This window comes from Myotis yumanensis, unplaced genomic scaffold (assembly GCF_028538775.1).
Source record: "Myotis yumanensis isolate MYYU_CA2020_CCGP unplaced genomic scaffold, mMyoYum1.0.hap1 SCAF_12, whole genome shotgun sequence".
NCBI classification, from domain to species: domain Eukaryota; kingdom Metazoa; phylum Chordata; class Mammalia; order Chiroptera; family Vespertilionidae; genus Myotis; species Myotis yumanensis.
Genome location: NW_027223763.1, coordinates 58,247,490 through 58,266,928, shown reverse-complemented (window position 1 = coordinate 58,266,928; position 19,439 = coordinate 58,247,490). Strand labels below are relative to the sequence as shown.

Genomic DNA, 19,439 nt, shown 5'->3' with positions numbered 1-19,439 from the left:
GCTTTTAATTGATATTTATTCTAAACTAAATGTTTACTCTAAGAAGGAAAACCTAACTTTAGATATTCTTACTCTAATTAAAAAATAGTAACCATATTGCCATCAACCACACTATATGTAATATTCCTTACATTTTCATTTTAAGTAGGCTTAAACATGAACTAAAAAAGGAAAACAATTTTTGACATGTCACTATTGTTTCTTGGATTGCATTTAATAGAGTTAACTGCCACTAGGTGGCACCAAATACAATAGATGCAAATATGAAAAACATACTTTTCATGCATTTCCTTTATGTGTTCTTCTTTTGCTAGGAGTTCAAATTTCAGAGACTTCATGCTTGATGATTGCTTAGTGAGTTCATTAGTTGCATTCTAGATTTAAAATACAAACAAATTTAAATGCACCTTTCAATCTTGTTCTAAAGAGCATAAAAATAAATGCCATTCTCATGAAGAGCAATTTTCAATTATAGTTATAAATTAAAATGAACATTTAAATATTTAAAATGCTTTATTTTATAATAAAAATACTATAGTATACTAAAGTTTTTAGACGACATGCCCAAACCATAGAGGTACACATCATGAAACAACTGCAAAGAGTACACTCCCAAAATACATTTATGGGAGAAATGGATTGTCTTTGTAAAATGTAAATGTGTGATTAAGTACTGTAATGGTTTAATGAGATAACTTAAAACTAATGCTGGATTTTACTAGTAACTTGTAACAGCCTCAATATGTTCACAGATGCTTTGCTGCTCTTCCCATGGAGAGGTGGAATCTATCTCCCAACCCTTTGAATCTGGGCTGGCCTGTGATTTGCTTTGACCAAAATAATGTGGCAGAAATAAAACTGTAGAAATATCAGTCCTGGGCCTAAATCCTTGTAGCATGTACCTGTGCCCTCTTGGAATGCTGCCCTGGAATCATCTTCCAAAAAATATGGAGGAAAGGCCATTTAAAAAAATTGATTAAATTTTATTATTTTTATTATTTTTTAATTAAATTTATTGAGGTGACATTGGTCAACATGAACATATAAGTTTCGGGTGTGGGTTTCTATGTTACAAGATCTGTATATTGTACCATGTGCCCACCACCCAAAGTTAAATCTTCTGTCACCATATATTAGAACCCATTTCTTCCCCTACCCTCTTCTCTCTGGCAACCACTACACGGCTGTTTTATGTTCACAAGTTTCAGTTTTATATCTCACACTAGAGGCCCAGTGCATGAAATTCGTGCACGGGGGGGTCGGGTGGGGGTGTGTGTCCCTCAGCCTAGCCTGCACCCTCTCCAATCTGGGATCCCTCTCAGAATCCAGGACTGCTGGCTCCCAACTGTTCGCCTGCCTGCCAGCCTGATCACTCCCTAACCACTCCCTTGCCAGCCTGGTCACCCCTAACTGCCCTCCCCTTTTGGCCTGGTTGCCCCTAACTATCCTCCCCTGCAGTCCTGGTCACCCCTAACTACCCTCCCCTGTTGGCCTGGTTGCCCCCAACTGCCCTCCCTTGCAGCCCTGGTCGCCCCCAACTGCCCTCCCCTGCTGGCCATCTTGTGATGGCTATCTTTGACCACACGGGGGCAGCCATATTGTGTTTTGGAGTGATGGTCAATTTGCATGTTACCTCTTTATTAGATAGGATGAGTGAAATCATATAGGAAAGGACATTTGGAGGAGTACTGAGTTACCCCAGCTTATAATCAACTGACCAATTGTCAGGCCCATAAGTGAGGAACTCCCAAGCCTGGTAAATCCTTATTTAGAAAGAATGCGGGCATATTAGGGAACCTAGAATATTATAAGAAATAATAAATTGCTGTTGTTTTAAGCTTTGACATGTTAGGATTATTTTAGTAATAGATAGTAATAGATAATTGATAAAGAATCCTATGAATACTAAATACTTCTTTACCTGAACATATTAATAGTATGACTTATTATTAATGTATCTATACTAATAAAAGCCTAGGTGGTCCTCACGCCCTTGCGCAACATCTTCACAAGATAGCCACCACAAGATGGCTGCCACAGGATGGCTGTGCACACAGGGATCTGGATCGGGCCTAAACCGGCAATCGGACATCCCCCAAAAGGTCTCAGATTGGAGAGGGTGCAGGCTGGGCTGAGGGACATCCTCCCCCCGCCCCCGTGCACAAATTTCATGCACCAGGCCTCTAGTTTATACATAATTATTAGTTTTTCAATGTAGAACAGCTTTGGGGTATTTGTTGTCTGCATAGCCTAGGAGCGAGAGGTAGCAACTAGAGTGTTAAGACCCCTAACTTTATATTTTGAGTCAAATTCCAAGTAAGCATGTAATCTGAGACATCACTTGATATTTTTTTTCCACTTACAAGACAGTGTTGACATACATTGAGTCATTTCCTAAATTCAAAAGTATTAAAATAATATAAATATGAGAGCTTTAAAAATATTTGGAGTAGTAATTTCATTAATCTTTTTAGTAACTATAATCAATTTTTTCTATTAGAATTATTACCAGATTTGACTGACTCATGCTAAAAAACATGTAAGCCTGACAAGATAAAACCATTAATCACATAATGTAAATATGAGTCAAATTCATTAGACAGACTTTAACTATCTTACTGGTATACTATCTACACTAATAAAAGAGAAACATGGTAATTAGTGTACGACCGCTACCCTTCCCATTGGCTAATCAGCATATCCTTATGCAAAGTAACTGTCAGCCAAGATGGCGGCCGGCAGCCGTGCACTGAAGCGAGCAGGGAGGCTTGCTTGTTCCAGTGACTGCGGACTCCAGTGTTCCCCGCCTGCTGCTGCTGGCCTCTCAGCTGCAACTCTAAGCAACTTTGTTGCAAATATAGAAGCTAAACAAAACCTCAGAAACCTGCGTTAGTCAGCCGGGCTTCAGCCAGCCGGACCGCAACATTGTATCAAATACAGAAGGTAAAGGCCAGAAACCTGCTTTCAGCAGCGAGGCCTCAGAGCTAAAGCTGGCCCAGAATAAAAAAAGAAAAAAGAAAAAAAGGAGCAGTTGGGAGCTTCAGTCACCCGCCACCCAGAAAACAGCCCTCAGCCCCTCACCCAGACTGGCCAGGCACCCCAGTGGGGACCCCCACCCTGATCCAGGACACCCTTCAGGGCAAACCAGCCGGCCCCCACCCATGCACCAGGCCTCTATCCTATATAGTAAAAGGGTAATATGCCTCCTGGCACCAGGATCAGTGGAGCAGCGAGGCCTCCCAGCACCAGGATCAGCGTGACGGGGGCAGCGCCCAAACCCCCTGATCACCCTGTAGCTCTGTGTGTGACAGGGAGCGGGGCCACAACCTCCCTATCCACCCTGCTCTGTTCATGACAGGGAAAGGCACCCCAACCCCCTGATCAGCCCTGCTCTGTGCCTGATAGGGGGGAGCTCCCCAATCCCCTGATTGCCCTGCGGCTGTGTGTGTGACAGGGTGCGGCGCCCCAACCCCCTGATCGGCCCTGCTCTGTGTGTGACAGGGTGCGGCGCCCAACCCCCCCACACCTCCCCCCCGCCACGGGCCCTGCTCTGTGTGTGACAGGGTAGAGCCATAACCTCTCCATTGGTCCTGCCCTGAGTGTGACAGTGGCGCCGCCCCAACTCCCTTATTGGCCCTGCTCTGTGGGTGATAGAGGGTGGTGCCCCAACCCCCCTCCACGGGCCTTGCTCTGTGTGTAACGGGGTAGAGCCAAAACCTCCCCACTAGCCCTGCCCTGAGTGTGACAGGGTGCAGTGCCCCAACCCCCTGATCTGCCCTGCTCTGTGTGTGACAGGGGGCGGTGCCCCAACTCCCCTATCGGCCCTCTGTGCATGACAGGGGGGAGCTCCTCAACTCCCTGATGGGCCCTGCTCTGTGAGTGACAGGGGGGGGCTCCCCAACCCCCTGATTGATCCTGCTCTGTGTGTGACAGGGTACGGAGCCCCACCCCCCCTGATGAGCCCTGCTCTGTGAGTGACAGGGGGTGGCGCTGCAACCTCCCCATCGACCCTGCCTTGAGTGTGACAGGGGGTGGTGCCCTAACCCCCCAATCGGCCCTACCCTGAGCGTGACTAAGGGTGGCATCGCAACCTCCCTATCTGCCCTGCTCTGTGCATGACAGGGGGGAGCTCCTCAACTCCCTGATGGGCCCTGCTCTGTGAGTGACAGGGGGGGGCTCCCCAACCCCCTGATTGATCCTGCTCTGTGTGTGACAGGGTACGGAGCCCCACCCCCCCTGATGAGCCCTGCTCTGTGAGTGACAGGGGGTGGCGCTGCAACCTCCCCATCGACCCTGCCTTGAGTGTGACAGGGGGTGGTGCCCTAACCCCCCAATCGGCCCTACCCTGAGCGTGACTAAGGGTGGCATCGCAACCTCCCGATCTGCCCTGCTCTGTGCATGACAGGGGGCGGCGCCCCAACTCCCCAATCGGCCCTGCTCTGAGCCTGACCAGTGGCTGCACAGAGGAATTGGGCGTGCCCTCTGCCATCCGGGAGCAGGCCTAAGCCAGCAGGTCATTATCTCCCGAGGGGTCCCAGACTGCGAGAGGGCACAGGCCGGGCTGGGGGACCCCCCACCCCCGAGTGCCCAAATTTTTGTGCACCGGGCCTCTAGTATGTAAATAAAAAACTTGAAATAATTTTCCAGCCAACCTCCTGGATCACAAGAAATAATAAATAGCTACTGTTTTAATTTTTATATTAAATATATTAATTTTCTTAAAAACCCAAGGCTACCTCAACATGGCAATTGTGCTGAATATTAGAAGTTTTAATTAAATATCTGTGTAATGCAATATAAATGTCCATATTTCACATGTTTACAGTGATGAATAGTGTTTTATTTCTAGCACTGATAGATGTTCCACACTAGTGAATTTACCAGATAATTGAAGCTTTTGCTTTAATTATTAATCTTAAATTCTCTTTGGAATGACTGCTTATTCATTTAGAAATATGTATATCTATTATTACATTAAACTAAAAGTAATACTTTATTATAGTAATATTATATTATAAATATCATTATATGAATTATGTCATATTACTGTATCTATTATATTATCACTAAATCATTATGTAGTGTTGCCTTTAAAAACTATTACGATGACATAAAGGACTACTTATCCCTACTCTAAATGGTACCAGGCTGCTGCTTTTTAAATTTTGTATTTTTACCTTAATTTATTTATATTTCCTTTTTCTCCTTGTCATAATCTCTTGCTTCTGTCAATATTCCTGACTAAAAATAATTATCCAGCCCTTTAATATGCATACCTCTAGATTGCTTCTTCTGAGGTGTTTTTGTGCTGAGAAGTTGGACAAATAAACTTATTAGAGCTGCATGTAAAATAAAAGGCAAGAGGCAGTAAATGAAGCCTGACAATATCTTCAGTGGAATAAATTAAGTGGATTTTAAGATAGCTTTTTTACTCTATTCTGTTTTTTTTATTTTTATTTTTATTTTTAAATATATTTTATTGATTCTTTACAGAGAGGAAGGGAGAGAGAGATAGAGAGTTAGAAACATCGATGAGAGAGAAACATCGATCAGCTGCCTCCTGCACATCTCCCAGTGGGGATGTGCCCGCAACCCAGGTACATGCCCTTGACCGGAATCGAACCCGGGACCCTTCAGTCCGCAGGCCGACGCTCTATCCACCGAGCCAAACCGGTTTCGGCAGCTCTATTCTGTTTTTAAACTTAAGGCTGCTATTTTAGGTGGCTCACTTGCTGTACCTCCGACTTCTGGAAAATTGAGGGATTACTGAATTATAACAAATGAAAGAATGCCAGCTTGATATGTTCTTTTGCCAAGATCTTTAAATCTCACAGGTACTCTATTAGATCCTCAAAAGTCCTTATTAAGCAGATAGAAAGGTATCCCTGCTTTAAACCTCTGGAGAAGTTAAATAATTTCCTCAGTCAGGTCCTACAAGAAGTTAAAGGACAAAGAGTGATCAAAACCCAGGTCCTCTGACCCTTTTCCAGTTCCTACTATATTAAACTTATCTGCAGCATGACTTAAAATCTGGAGTGAAATAGCAGAATATACTTCAAAAATGTCTCAGAGGTGAGAACCCATCCTGGTTAGAGCTTTCCTATCTAAGTTTGTTAAATATATATTTTTATATTTTCATAGTGAATGAGTAAGAAAGAGCATGGACTCTGGAGCTAGGTAGCTTGAGTTTGAATCTCAGCCTTATCACTTAGTAGCTGTATGCCTTGGACAAATGACTTATTCTCTCTGTCTCAGTTTTTTTTTCAATTGTAAAATAGAAATATTAATAAAACTTTTCATATAGGGTTGAAATGAGAATTAAATGAGTTGATATTTGTAAAGGACTTAGACCTAGCCTAGAAATAAATTATATATAATGACTAATAGTTGAAAAAAACTATTCTTCATTATTAACTTACTGGGAAACTGGAAGATAGCATAGCATGTACAAAAAGGAATGTTTTAAACAATTAGGAAGTCAAAGAATCACAGATATAAATTGGAGTACCATTCAAACCAGACTGCATAAAGAACTTCAAAATAAACTAAATATAACTACTATAACCAGAAGGAATTTATAGGTCTCTAAATATTTTATTACCTCGATATGAAGTTGGGTACCTTGGAGAAACATGTCTAATATGGGTAAACTAAAATGCACATGAGCACTCCAATTACTGAATGAACCACATATATCTAAGAAGTACACCTAAGAATTTGCATAGAAAAGCCTAAAATTAATTGGATAAAATAAAAAGATGTATATAGACCTTTAAGAGATTCAAATCTAGCCAGTTTTTCTTAATTAAGCATAAAAACATCAGCTAGAAAATAAGTTATTTCTTGGAAAATTTTGTTAGCAATTTGATACCTATTATGGGCTGAACGAAGTTCATATGTTGAAGTCCTAACCCCTAGTACCTGAGAATGTTAATGTACTTGGATAGGGTCTTTAAAGAGGTAATTAAGGTAAAATGAGGTCATATGGGTGGGCCTTATACCAATATGACTGGTGTCCTTATAAGAGATGAGGACACAGACCACACACACTGAGATACAACCACATGAGGATGCAGCAAAAAAATAGCCATACAAGCAAAGAATAAAGGCCTCAGAAGAAACCAAACCTGTTTATACCTTGATCTTGAACTTCTAGACTATGAGAAAATAAATTTCTATTATTTAAGCCACCTAGTCTGTGTTATTTTGTTATAGCAGCCATAGCAAACTAATGCAATATTGAAACAAAAATTTGTAGTATCAGAAAGTATTATGTACTTAGAGGAAACTGGTCTTGTAGAATATTTCCAGATTGAAACATGGAACAAGACAAAAGTAAAGATTTATCCTTTTTGTCCCTATGCAGCCTGATTAGTGTTCTGGGACTCCAGGGTAGTTATGGACAATGTCAATTCAAACTTACATCAAGCATGATCTATTGCTTTAGGCATTCTCATCAGTGTCACCCTTGTGACTCACACATTCCTCCAAAGCAGTGGTTCTCAACCTTCCTAATGCCGCGACCCTTTAATACAGTTCCTCGTGTTGTGGTGACCCCCAACCATAAAATTATTTTCGTTGCTACTTCATAACTGTAATTTTGCTACTGTTATGAATCATAATGTAAATATCTGATATGGAGGATATATTTTCATTGTTTGTGACCCACAGGTTGAGAACTGCTGCTCCAAAGTGAGAGATAAATTTATAGGTGGGTAAAAACTTACATCATGAGAGACTATAATGCAAATAACAGAGATTTTCATAGGGGCCTATTATTACCAAAACTAGAGGCCTGGTACATGAAATTCATGCACTAGGGGTGGGGGGGTCCCTCAGCCTGGCCTGCACCCTCTCACAGTCTGGAAGCCCCATGATTGATCACCCCAAAGAGGTAGGCCCTGCCCACTCAGCCGGAGCTCCATGATGGATCGCCCAGGCAGAAGGAGGCCCCGTCCACCTGCCAGTAGCATGAACTTCCCTCTTTGAGGCAATTGTGGAGGCCCCCAATTGACTGCCCCACCGACCAGTGGCCTGGACTTCTCTCTATGGGGCGATCGTGGAGTCCCCCGATTGATCGATCGCCCCTCTGGTCGGTGGCCTAGGCCTCCCTCTACAGGGCTATCATGGGGCGATGGCCGGGCCCCCGACCAATCGCATCGCACCGCCTTGGCTGGCCTGGCGCCAGTGGGTGTCATAGCATGGTCGTCCTGCTGTTCAGCCATTCGGTCGATTTGCATATTATGCTTTTATTATTATCGATTAGGTTATACCAGTGGTTGGCAAATTGTGGCTCGCGAGCCACATGCGGCTCTTTGGCCCCTTGAGTGTGGCTCTTCCACAAAATACCAGGTGCGGGCGTGCACATACAGTGCAATTGAAACTTCGTGGCCCATGCACAGAAGTCGGTATTTAGTGGAAAAACCACACTCAAGGGGCCAAAGAGCCGCATGTGGCTCACGATCCGCAGTTTGCTGAGCTGCAGTTTGACGACCACTGTGTTAGACCATTAGTAGGAAGTAAAATTAAATAAATAAAATATAAATAAATTGAAACCTATTAACAATTTAAAATTTTTTAGAAATCAGATTAGACATTACTAGATTTAACATTCTATTTTATTTTGGTGAAAACTGAAGTTATGTAAGGAAAATGCAGACTTACATATAAAAAGAATCACAAAACTATGAATTAAAGATCTGTAATAGATAAGATAAAAAAAATTTTTACCCTAGCTGGTTTGGCTCAGTGTATAGAGCATCGGCCTGCAGACCAAATGGTCCCGGGTTTGATTCCGGTCAAGAGAACGTACCAGGGTTGCAGGCTCCTCCCCAGCCTGGACCCTGTTGGGGCTTGTGCAGGAGGCAACCAATCGATGTGCTTCTCTCACATCAATGTTTCTCTGTCTTTCCCTCTCTCTTCTACTCTCCCTAAAAATCAATGGAAAAATATCCTCAAATAAGGACTGACCAAAATAAAATAAAATAAAATAAATAAATATCTCAATGATTTTATCCTCTATATAGAAACCTAAACACTGGAATGCTCTATTTATATATTTTATTCCACTTTTTCAGACACAAAAACACATTTTAAGAAAAGATACATGCACCAAAGCCTAAAACTATTTTCCTCACATTTCTATTATGTCAGGTATTTAAACTTATAAAATGTAGTGGTTGAGGCAAGTTCTGTACAGAAACACTGTCTAAAGAATATGGTATTTAAAAGCATCTAAATTAATTCCAGTGTGTATATCTGATTATTTAAAAAGCAAAATATTTTCAAGCAATAATACATTCATTTACTTTAAACTCAATCATATTTTATCTTATTAGTAATTGCTCATTTGAAGATATTATTGGCAAGTGCACACATATTTTAATTGAAAACAACTGAGATATTTGACAATTCAGTATTTTAATGCTCTCTTAACAGTCACAGTTATTCTACTCCTAACAGACTCTGCATTTCCAACCAGAATTTTCTTTCCATTGTTTCTCATTATAGTAATGGTACCATATACATTGTTCCTTTAGCTTCCAGCTAGAAATCCCCACTGAAGAAAATATGTGAGGAATAAATGAGTTTTTTTAAACAGCAAGATAATTCTATTTAAATTAAGGTTAGCCTTATTTTTAAGTTGTTGACAGTTTCACCTGGACTTAACTATTATTTTTTATAAACAAAAGAAACACTGCTTTTTATTCTTACTCTCAGGTTTAACTTACTGAAATCTATTAAACCCACCCACCATTGCTCTGTACTTCTCCCTCCCCTCACTTGCCTCCAGCTACCTCATCTGCAACCAACAACAACCAAATTAAAATAATAGCTTGTGTGTAAAGGGAAGCATTCTACTTATGTTGATAATTACTATTTGAAAGGAATTCTGTTCAGTAGAGGGAGGAATGGGGGGCAGAGAGTTGAGCAATGGAATAGAATGATAATGTTCAGTTTTCATCATCTCTCAAGTTAGGATGATATCATGGTGTGTTGTCATTTTTTTCAGAGAATAGTATTATGAATTACTAGATAAGAATCTACCTGGTTAAACTAGAAAGATGAGGTCAGTTTTAATAATTTTTTGATTATTTATACCATAATTTACCATTGTTACTAGAATTAAATTAGAATAAAAGTGTCTTTAAGAGTCAGTAAATGAGTGTTTCATCTTTAATAAAAATTATAGTCACCTTTAGTTTGCACTGTAATTGCTTCATTTCCAAATCCATGCTTCTTGAAGGACCAAGTGATGTAACTTGTATCCGTGGAATTGTTACCTGGGAAACTTCTCCCAAACTTGTGATTTCAGATGAGGACTCCAATTTCTTTAATAAGTCTTCTTTTTCTTTCCGAAGATCAGCCAAATCCAAATTTAGCTTCTTTTTTTAAAAAAGAAAATAAAAGTAAATGTATTATAAAAGTAATTACATTTGATATAGCACTTATCAGCATAAAATCCTACAAGCAGAAAAATGCTAAGGAAAAGAAATAAAATTAATTATAAAATAGCTATTATAAAAATTATAACCTCTATGAGTTTTTTCTTAAGGTTGTAGGGCTTGTAAAGGTTAAAACAAAAATGGACCAGCTGTACTCAATAGCTTTTGGCTGGCTGGTCCTCACTCATGATGTGCTATTTCTATGCCTTCACATATACATGGGTGAGCCAGAGATTCACATATGTGATAACCTTGACTTCAGGGCTGATGTACTTAACTGGTAAAAGCCAAGCTGGAGCAGGACGAGATAACAGATGTTAGTTGTTTATTCCATTGGGTAGGTCTTACCATTCTATATAGCAGCCAAAATGCTTCTCATTTAGCAACATAAATGTTAAGTCCAATTAGCAGAAGAGGCTTATTAGAGATTTAGATCAAATAAATAGCATATAAACAAATTTGCTCACTCTTATGAACTTGATTGATAGTTGACAAGTCCTTTTTGTAATGTTGAGGTAGACTGCACTAAACTCCTTACATCTGAATTTTTAATTACATAAACATTTTACTAAATGACATACTGGCAATGTTTTTATGAAACCATGTAGAAGAAACTGTCTTAATGTTATCCCTGCTCACACCAATCTGTAGTCAGCAGAATGCCACCAAGCTATAAAGGCATAGCAACCCAGAGCTCCTGAAGAGGATAACTGCACTACTATTTTATTATTCCAAAGAAGCTTGTAATATGGTAGTTTAGCATAAGGAACAATTAGACAAAATGGTACTGAAACCTCTCAGAGGGGGGGAAATCTGTCTTTGTTAAGAATTCTAATTAGAAACAGTAAAAGATGTAGCTAACGTGCAGAGTAATATAAGACTTAATAACAAGTATTAACACTATATTTAAAAACAACTTCTAGAAACTATACAAATAAATCTATAATTCCATATTTATCTATATATGCATGTGTATACTGTTAAATATGAGTATATCAGATCACTGATTTAAAACTACGATTTGATATTATACTAGGTTTTCATGAAAAAAAGTATACTTGCTAAAAAAACAATTTCTTTGGTTATATTTTAACTTATGATCTAAAAGTATGAGTCTATGGAATCTCAGGAAAGATTCATTCATGAGTTTTCCCAAAGGTACCTAATAGTTAATATCTTAAAGTAAACTCATAATTTCCCTAAAACTGAAAATCTTACTGGTTACCATCCAAGCTTGTATCTATCTCCCGCCCTATTTATTGATTTTCTATGTCCAATCAATAGTCAGGTTCTACAAGTTATGTGATGTTTCTCATATTCATTCCCTGCTGCCACTTTTAAAAATTTTTTTTAAATATATTTTTATTGATTTTTTACAGAGAGGAAGGGAGAGAGATAGAGAGTCAGAAACATCGATGAGAGAGAAACATCGACCAGCTGTCTGCTGCACACCTCCCACAACCAAGGTACATGCCCTTGACCGGAATAGAACCTGGGACCTTTCAGTCTGCAGGCCCATGCTCTATCCACTGAGCCAAACCGGTCTTGCCCCTATTGCCACTTTTTAATGAAGACTCTCCACTGGGAGTACTGTAATAACACTCCTCCCTGCAACTTATTTCCTAAAACATCACTGACCTGTATTCCTTTATTCAAAAACCCTTCAAGCTTCTGCACCTATGTAGAATAAAGCTGGGATGTTTGTAGTTATATTAGGCTCTCTAAGATTTACCTTCAGTTCAGGTTTCAGTCAGACAGCACCTGCAGTCAAACTTGCCTGCCATTCCCCAAACATGTCTGCCATTTCTCCATCAAGGACTCTACATATGGAGTTTCCTTCTGCTGAATTCACTCTCATGCTTAAAGAGCAACTTATTATTTCCTTCTTTATGAAAATCCTGTATACTTTATTCTTTTTCCTCAACAAAGCAGCTCCCCCATTTTCTTAGCTCCCATAGCAATGTGCCTGTATCTCAACCAGGAGCCCCAGTAAATCTATGCGAGAGGACTGTGACTTTGTTCACCTGTGTATTCCCTACAGTATCTACAAACAATGCTTTCTATATAGTAAGAACCACAAGAATGGTTTCAAAAACTCAAGTCTTCCTATTTGCAGCACAGATGGTGCTGAAAAGACAAAAATTAATTTCAGTGGGTATTTATAATCCATTAGTTTATCACTATATAAGTTTAAATACACTTTTATTAGCCATGTCATATCATTAGCTTTTACTTAAGTAGCGTGCATTGGAACACTTATCAATCCTGGAAGTAAATGCTCTGCATCTAAATTGGACTTTTGAGATTTTAATTTGGTGAGACATAATTCATGGCTACAATTCTATGTGGGTCCCAGGCAACTCAGAAAACTAAACTTTGATGAGGCTCTTTATTTCCTATGAACAGTCCCGGCAGCTTCTTTCATTTGTCAAATGTGTATGCCATTCGATTTCTGTCTATTCCTTTCACAGTGGCAGATCCAGACACTGTAAATATATCCTTCATTGAGGAGAAACCAAGCCAATAAATGTTTTCTCTAAAAGACACATATATGTAGATTCTAATTTTAATTTAACAATATAAAAATTAAGAAATACTGAAATTTGGAGATAATAAACCCAATAACTTAGAATATATTAAAATGTAAATCATGTTTTGCTTAAACAATATTTAAAACCTGCACCATTTAAAATATATTTCTAATATTAGTTATTTATGCCTTGAAATAAGAGCACTTGTCAAAAAAGAGAAAACAGGCCATCAATCTGGAACCTTCTGATTATCCCTTAGAATTTTGGACAGATAATTATGGCTCTGTTACTTCTCTTAGTCTAAGAATTCTATTTCTTATTTGAGAAGTACAAGAAGTACAAATAAAACCTTCTTTGTTTACCAATACTCTTGGTTTGGCATGTGAGACTACTTCTGTGGCAATCCTGTTAGAAAGAGATTTGCAGTAAAATCTACCAATAAATTGAGATTACTAGTAGTCATTTTTAAAATCAGGAGCATGTTTCTTATTTCTATATTATTGCATTTCTATCTACCATCAAAGATTTAAAAATAAATATTTGTTATATTATATTAAAACCATAAATGATAAGAAAACACAAGGAAGACTCATCATCTCTGAGGTCTACTCTGGGGTCTACTGCTTACCAGCTGAGTGATGTGGGCAAGCGGGCATTTCACTTTCTGTCCTCATGGAAAACAGAGATGCTGCTGCTTACCTAGCAAAGGTAATTTTGAGGGCAGAGTTTTCTTAAATATCAATGATAGCACTGGGTAAATTTTAAGTACACAGCATTATTGCTAGCATTATTATCTTGAGGTAAATGCAACCATGTAGTATGAGGAATGTTTTAAAGGCCAAGGACCTGGATTAACAAAAAGCTTTCTTATATATGTACTAGTAGCCCTAAGCACGAATCCCTGCGCCAGTAGGTCGCTGCCGCCCTCCTGTACTCCTGTAGCTCTCTGCCCACTGCCCTGCGCTCCTGTAGCTCTCTGCCTGCTGCCCCGCCCTCCTGTAGCTCCCTGCACCTTCCCCTCATACCTTGTTGCCCTGCCCTCTCCTGAAGCTCTCTACCTCCCGCTTGCTTGCTGCCCTGCCCCATCATGTACCTCTCTGCTGCCCGCTTGTAGCCAGTTGGTCGCTGCCGCCCTCCTGTAGTTCTCCCCGCCCCCCTCCCCCTCCCCCTCTCGTAGCTTGCTGCCCTGCCCACTCCTGTAGCTCTCCACAGCCCGCTTGTACCTCGCTGGCCCACCCTCCTACGGATCTGTGATCTGGTCGTGACACACTTGGTCTTTATGCCTCAGAGCGTAATGGCTAATTAGCACATTCCTCTCTTATTATATAGGATGATAATCCTATCATTTCTCATGGCAGAAATCTTACTTTGTCTTAAGTTACGAGTTATTTGTTTGATCTTTATTTAAGATCACTACTGGACTACAAGTTTATTGAAGGCAAATGTGTGTTACTCTATATCTCGGCAGTACAATCCCTCTATAATCTTTTAAGTCTATTCCAATTTAAAAGTTGACTTCAATAAGTACTGAGATTTGTATTGATTTACATGTATTCAATATTCTAACCAAAGGTTATAAAATAGAACTTAACACTATAAAAGTTTAAAACTAGACATTAGTTATTATTTATTTAAATATAACATTGAAGAAGCATTAATCTCTGAACAGGAAAGAACTCTCTAAGCAACTGTAAGAAACAAGTACATGTTGGAGAATCCATTCTTCAGTAATGGGCAAAGCAAAGGATTCCTTCTGTAATAGGGCAAAGATGGTTGACAGAATTCTCAGATGATCCCCAATAATCTATGCTCTTGTACAATTTTCTCCCCCGTATGTGGGTGGGACCCATGGATATGATGGGCTATCGCTCCAATGATTACATTATTTGAATTATATCATATACAAATAGAATTCTATAGATGTAAATTATGGCCCTTAATATGACTTTAATTTCCTCAAAAGCAAGATTATCCTGGCTGGTCCTAAACTAATCAGGTGAGCCCTGTAAAAGAAGGCCAGGGGCCCTCCCTGGTCAGAGAGATTCTCCTATTGATCTTGAATAAGTAACTTGGCAATGTTGTAGGGGACTATAAGTCAAGGATCTAAGGGAGGCCTGGAGAGCTAATAATGATCCTTGACCAGCAGCAATCAAGAAAACAGGGATCATCCTGGCCAGGTGGCTTAGCTGGTTGAAGCATCGTCCCGTGCACCAAAAGGTGAGGATTTAAAAAAAAAAAAATTGGGACCTCAGTCTTGCAACCACAGGAACTGAATTTTTCCAACAAACACTTGAGCTTGGCAGAAAAGCCTGAGCTCGAGTAAGGAAAACAGTCTGGCTGACACTCTGATTGCATCCTTGCAATACTCTAAGCAAGGGATCCACTAAGCTGTGCCAGATTCCTGACCCTTAGAAACTGTGAGGTAATGAGTGTGTGTTATTTCTAAGCTGATAAATTTGTGGTAATTTGTTATGTAGCATGGAAAACAAGTGAATCCCAATTTTTTTTTAAAAAAATCAACCCTTTTCTTGAACCTATTCCTTGTTCCCTTTTGTCACCCTGCCCGACCTTGAGCAAGTATTCTAAACTCCATAGTATATTGTATATATAATATCCTCACTCTGATTTAGTTTTCTATTCCTTAACCATAATTTTGTGTTAATTTTATTTCTTCAATTGCTTTTTAAAAAAATATATATTTTTATTGATTTCATAGAGGAAGGGAGAGGGAGAGAGAGAGAAAAACATCAATGATGAGAGAGAATCACTCATCAGCTGCCCCCTGCATGCACCACACTGGGGATTGAGCCCTATCCAGGAATGGAACCTGGTATTAAAACCTCCTAGTTCAGCCCTAACCGGTTTGGCTCAGTGGATAGAGCGTCAGCCTGTGGACTCAAGGGTCCCAGGTTCAATTCCAGTCAAGGGCATGTATCTTGGTTGCGGGCACATCCCCAGTAAGGAGTATGCAGGAAGCAGCTGATCGATGTTTCTCTCTCATCGATGTTTCTAACTCTCTATCCCTCTCCCTTCCTCTCTGTAAAAAATCAATAAAATATATTTTTTAAAAAAACAAACAAAAAAACCTCCTGGTTCATAGGTCAATACTCAATCACTGATCCATACTGGCTGGGATTCTTCAAATGCTTTTTAAAAATTGTTCCATTTTCTATGCTAGAAATAAATTGCCTCTATGAGATCTGCACTTTGTAGTTTAATTGCCAAGCAAAACTCCTATAGCCAGAAGCTTCCTTTTGCTGCTTTCAACTGTAATTATGGAATCCCATGAACAAGGTAGATAAGTGAACCTCCCTTGACATCTCTCCCTTTTTCTCTTATGTGGTTCATTCATAATTTTTTTTCTGGACCCCAACTTAACATTTTCTGGAAGATTTTGATATGGAATATCTAGATTCAGAAACTGGCTCAATATCTATCATTCATTCTTTTTTAATTTTCCACCCACTTCCTTTTTTTAATTGTTGACAGTATTACAGATGTCTCCTATTTCTCCCCCCTATACCCCTTCAACCAGCCTTATCCATTCATTCTTTTTACACATACTATGTAGTAGGAACGGTACTAACTCTATCCTTTCAATGGTAAACACTAAAGTTATTCTTACCTTTAGGTAGCTACCAGTCTATAACCTAGAAATATATAAAGAAATAAAACAGGGACTAAGGAAACTGCTGCTGCCTTTAACATTTGTCTGGTAAGTGCTTGTTATAGCCAGTTTCCTTCCATGCATCCCTCTTGATTTCTTTTGTCAAGTGTCTCCTTGATGCATGCTAGATAGAACATTAAAGACCACAGCTACAGCAACCACTCCTATGCTTTCCAAAGGGAAAGGATCACCAGTAAACTGAGGGCAGTCCTGAGGAGATCGAGGATCTCTTCTCCAGGCTTGGTAAACATTTTAATGTTCAAGAATGAATTATCAGAAAAAGTCAAACAAGGCCCATGAAAAAACATTTTCTTCTACAGTGCAAGTGAAAAGAAGTAAAAAGAAATAAAAGGCTTTTATGAAAAGTAAAGGGCTTAAAAATTAAAAATTGTTCCATTTTCCTAATCACACTGCACAGTGTGATTTTAGATACTCTCAGATCTTGATGTCTCCAAAGAAGAAAATACTCAATATCTGCCTATTCAAGGACATGCTGCTAGTTGTGACACACGTAATGAAAATGCTTTTGAGTATTCAACTAGTTTAGGAGCAGTGTTCCAAGGGAAAGGAATAGGATGTGGTATAGCTCTTCACTTCTGATAAGAGGCAGTTTCTGACCTAACATTTTTCTGAACAGTGGCCACACTATAGCTTTGAAAGTCACTGTTCTTCTCCCCATGTTTTCTTACCACTGGATTAGAAACAATGTAATGAGCCATTTAAAAGTTTGGAAAGCATTTTTAGTTAGGACAGTGGGGTCTGAAAAGTAGACACATGGAAATTCTAAAAAATCCATCTAAGTGTGAGGTTCAATGTCAGGGTCACAGGAGCTGTGTTTCTGGGAAGTCTACAGAGGAAATCGTTGGTGGCAGAAGGATTCTTTCTAGTCTAAGCTGGGGCAAAAGTTAGATGTCAAACGTTGAAAAAGGTCAATAAGTAACCAGAGTAAAAAATGAGGGTCAGTTCCCATCTATAAGAATGTTGGAGTCTGTTATTTTTCTTTCCCTTTTGAAACCCAAAGGCCTTGACAGTCAAAGTAGGGAAAGCAATCATTAATTGGAAATAATGTTTCCAATTTTTTACCAAAATCTTTAATCTTGAATTCTGCATATGACTGAGAATATTAAATGAAAGTATTTCATGGTAAATAAATAAATAAAATCATTTATATCTCATAATAAGATTATTCTGGATCATACTTGAGTATAAGCAGCAATTTTATTTTATTTTTTTAATTTCATAGAGGAAGAAAGAGGACAAGAAAGATAGAAACATCAATGATGACAGAGAATCATTGATCGGTTGCCTCCTGCACACCCCCTACTTGGGATCAGCCTGGGACACCCTTCAGTCCACAGGCCAATGCTTTATCTATTGAGTCAAACCAGCTACGGCTAGAAGCAGCAATTTAAAAATCTTATTATTGTAATTTTAAAAATTTATAATATCATAATTTTGTTACCAGAATCAAAGCAAAAGAGACTGAGAGAAAATTGTGGTTGAACAATATCTATGTAAATCCTATGGGCAAGAATCTCCTAGAAAGTCACCATAATCTTAATGATCTTTCTCCCTCTGTGAATAGAATCAATATTCTTTCATTGGGAAATTATTTTTTTTAAGGAACAAAACTAAAAGAAATAAAATTCTGTGCATTGTACATATATAAGACTAAAAGCATAGTCACTTAATTAAAACATTATATGAGATACAAAGAAAATTACATGGGTTTCTAGGTTGCTAGGAGAATATTTTCCATACAAGTACTTATCTACAAAAATAAATGGCTCAGATTAATAACTTTCAAATTAGTAACAAGTGTATTATACTTAAAACATGAGTTTTCCTTTGTTATGATACTTGAGATCTTCTAGAAAAGAAATTAAAATTTTAAACCACCAACCAAAAAGAGGAAAAAGAACAAAGATCTTAGGCAGAGATGAGGTTATTTATATAACAAAATTTCTTATGAAAAATATACTGAGTTACTACATCACCCATTTATAAACCATTTTCTGACAAATGCAGTTATTAAAAGCCTACAAGATGTTTCACAAAATGTCAAGCAAATGAAGGTAAGATAGAGGACTTTTTACCAATGCTTTTGCTAGTAGTTAGACTTCAGTAGCCTTTAGAGACCATTAAGTACCCTTTGGCTAATTGGCCATTGGTAGATTAATCCTCTTTTTATTCTAGCAGCACTATTTTAACACCCTTTACACTCTGTCAGTATAGTGTCTGAATGACAAAATAATATTGCGCATGAATAATAAGCAGAAAAGTTAAATTAACATTTCATGTTTCATATGCCATACCTATGTGTCAGAAGAACTTTCTTTATAAGTCACTGACATTCAACTTTTTAAAACAATCTCATGTTGACATCTTATTGAGGTGAATCTCCTAATTACTGCTAATTGTCTATCAAGAAAAAAACCTCTATTCATGAAGTGCAGTTGTCTAGTACAGATGAACCCAGCTCCAGTGTGCACATTAAAGACAAAGCTTGACACTTATCGTGCTACTTTGTTATAAGGTCATACTAAATATGGTTAGCAATTAACAAAGCAGTTTTTTTATGGTACTGGAGATGCCAATCTGTCTTGATGTGTTCAAATTAGATTCTGTCAGAGAAATATGGATATCTGCATATGGATAAGAGAGAGAAGTGCTACTCTCAGTAACATTTACAAGAAGTAAAATTAATTCAATGCCCCTATACTTTGTCATGCAAGTTCTAGGTAATGCCCAATTAAATAATTATTTTGTCAATATGTTTGAATGGGATTTCTCAAA

The 19,439-nt window shown here is 38.8% G+C and overlaps 1 protein-coding gene across 2 annotated transcripts in view; it reads right to left on the bottom strand.

Annotated features, from left to right (window-relative positions):
* The window catches only part of CNTLN (centlein), a 253,134-nt gene that overhangs the window by 39,900 nt on the left and 193,795 nt on the right, over positions 1–19,439 (bottom strand). For both annotated transcript variants that reach the window (XM_070431720.1, XM_070431721.1), the window contains exons 19-20: positions 10,197–10,385; positions 277–374 (exon numbers count right to left, since the gene is read on the bottom strand). In XM_070431720.1, the coding sequence (XP_070287821.1) occupies positions 277–374; positions 10,197–10,385 (287 nt within the window). The remainder of the gene's footprint in view (positions 1–276; positions 375–10,196; positions 10,386–19,439) is intronic.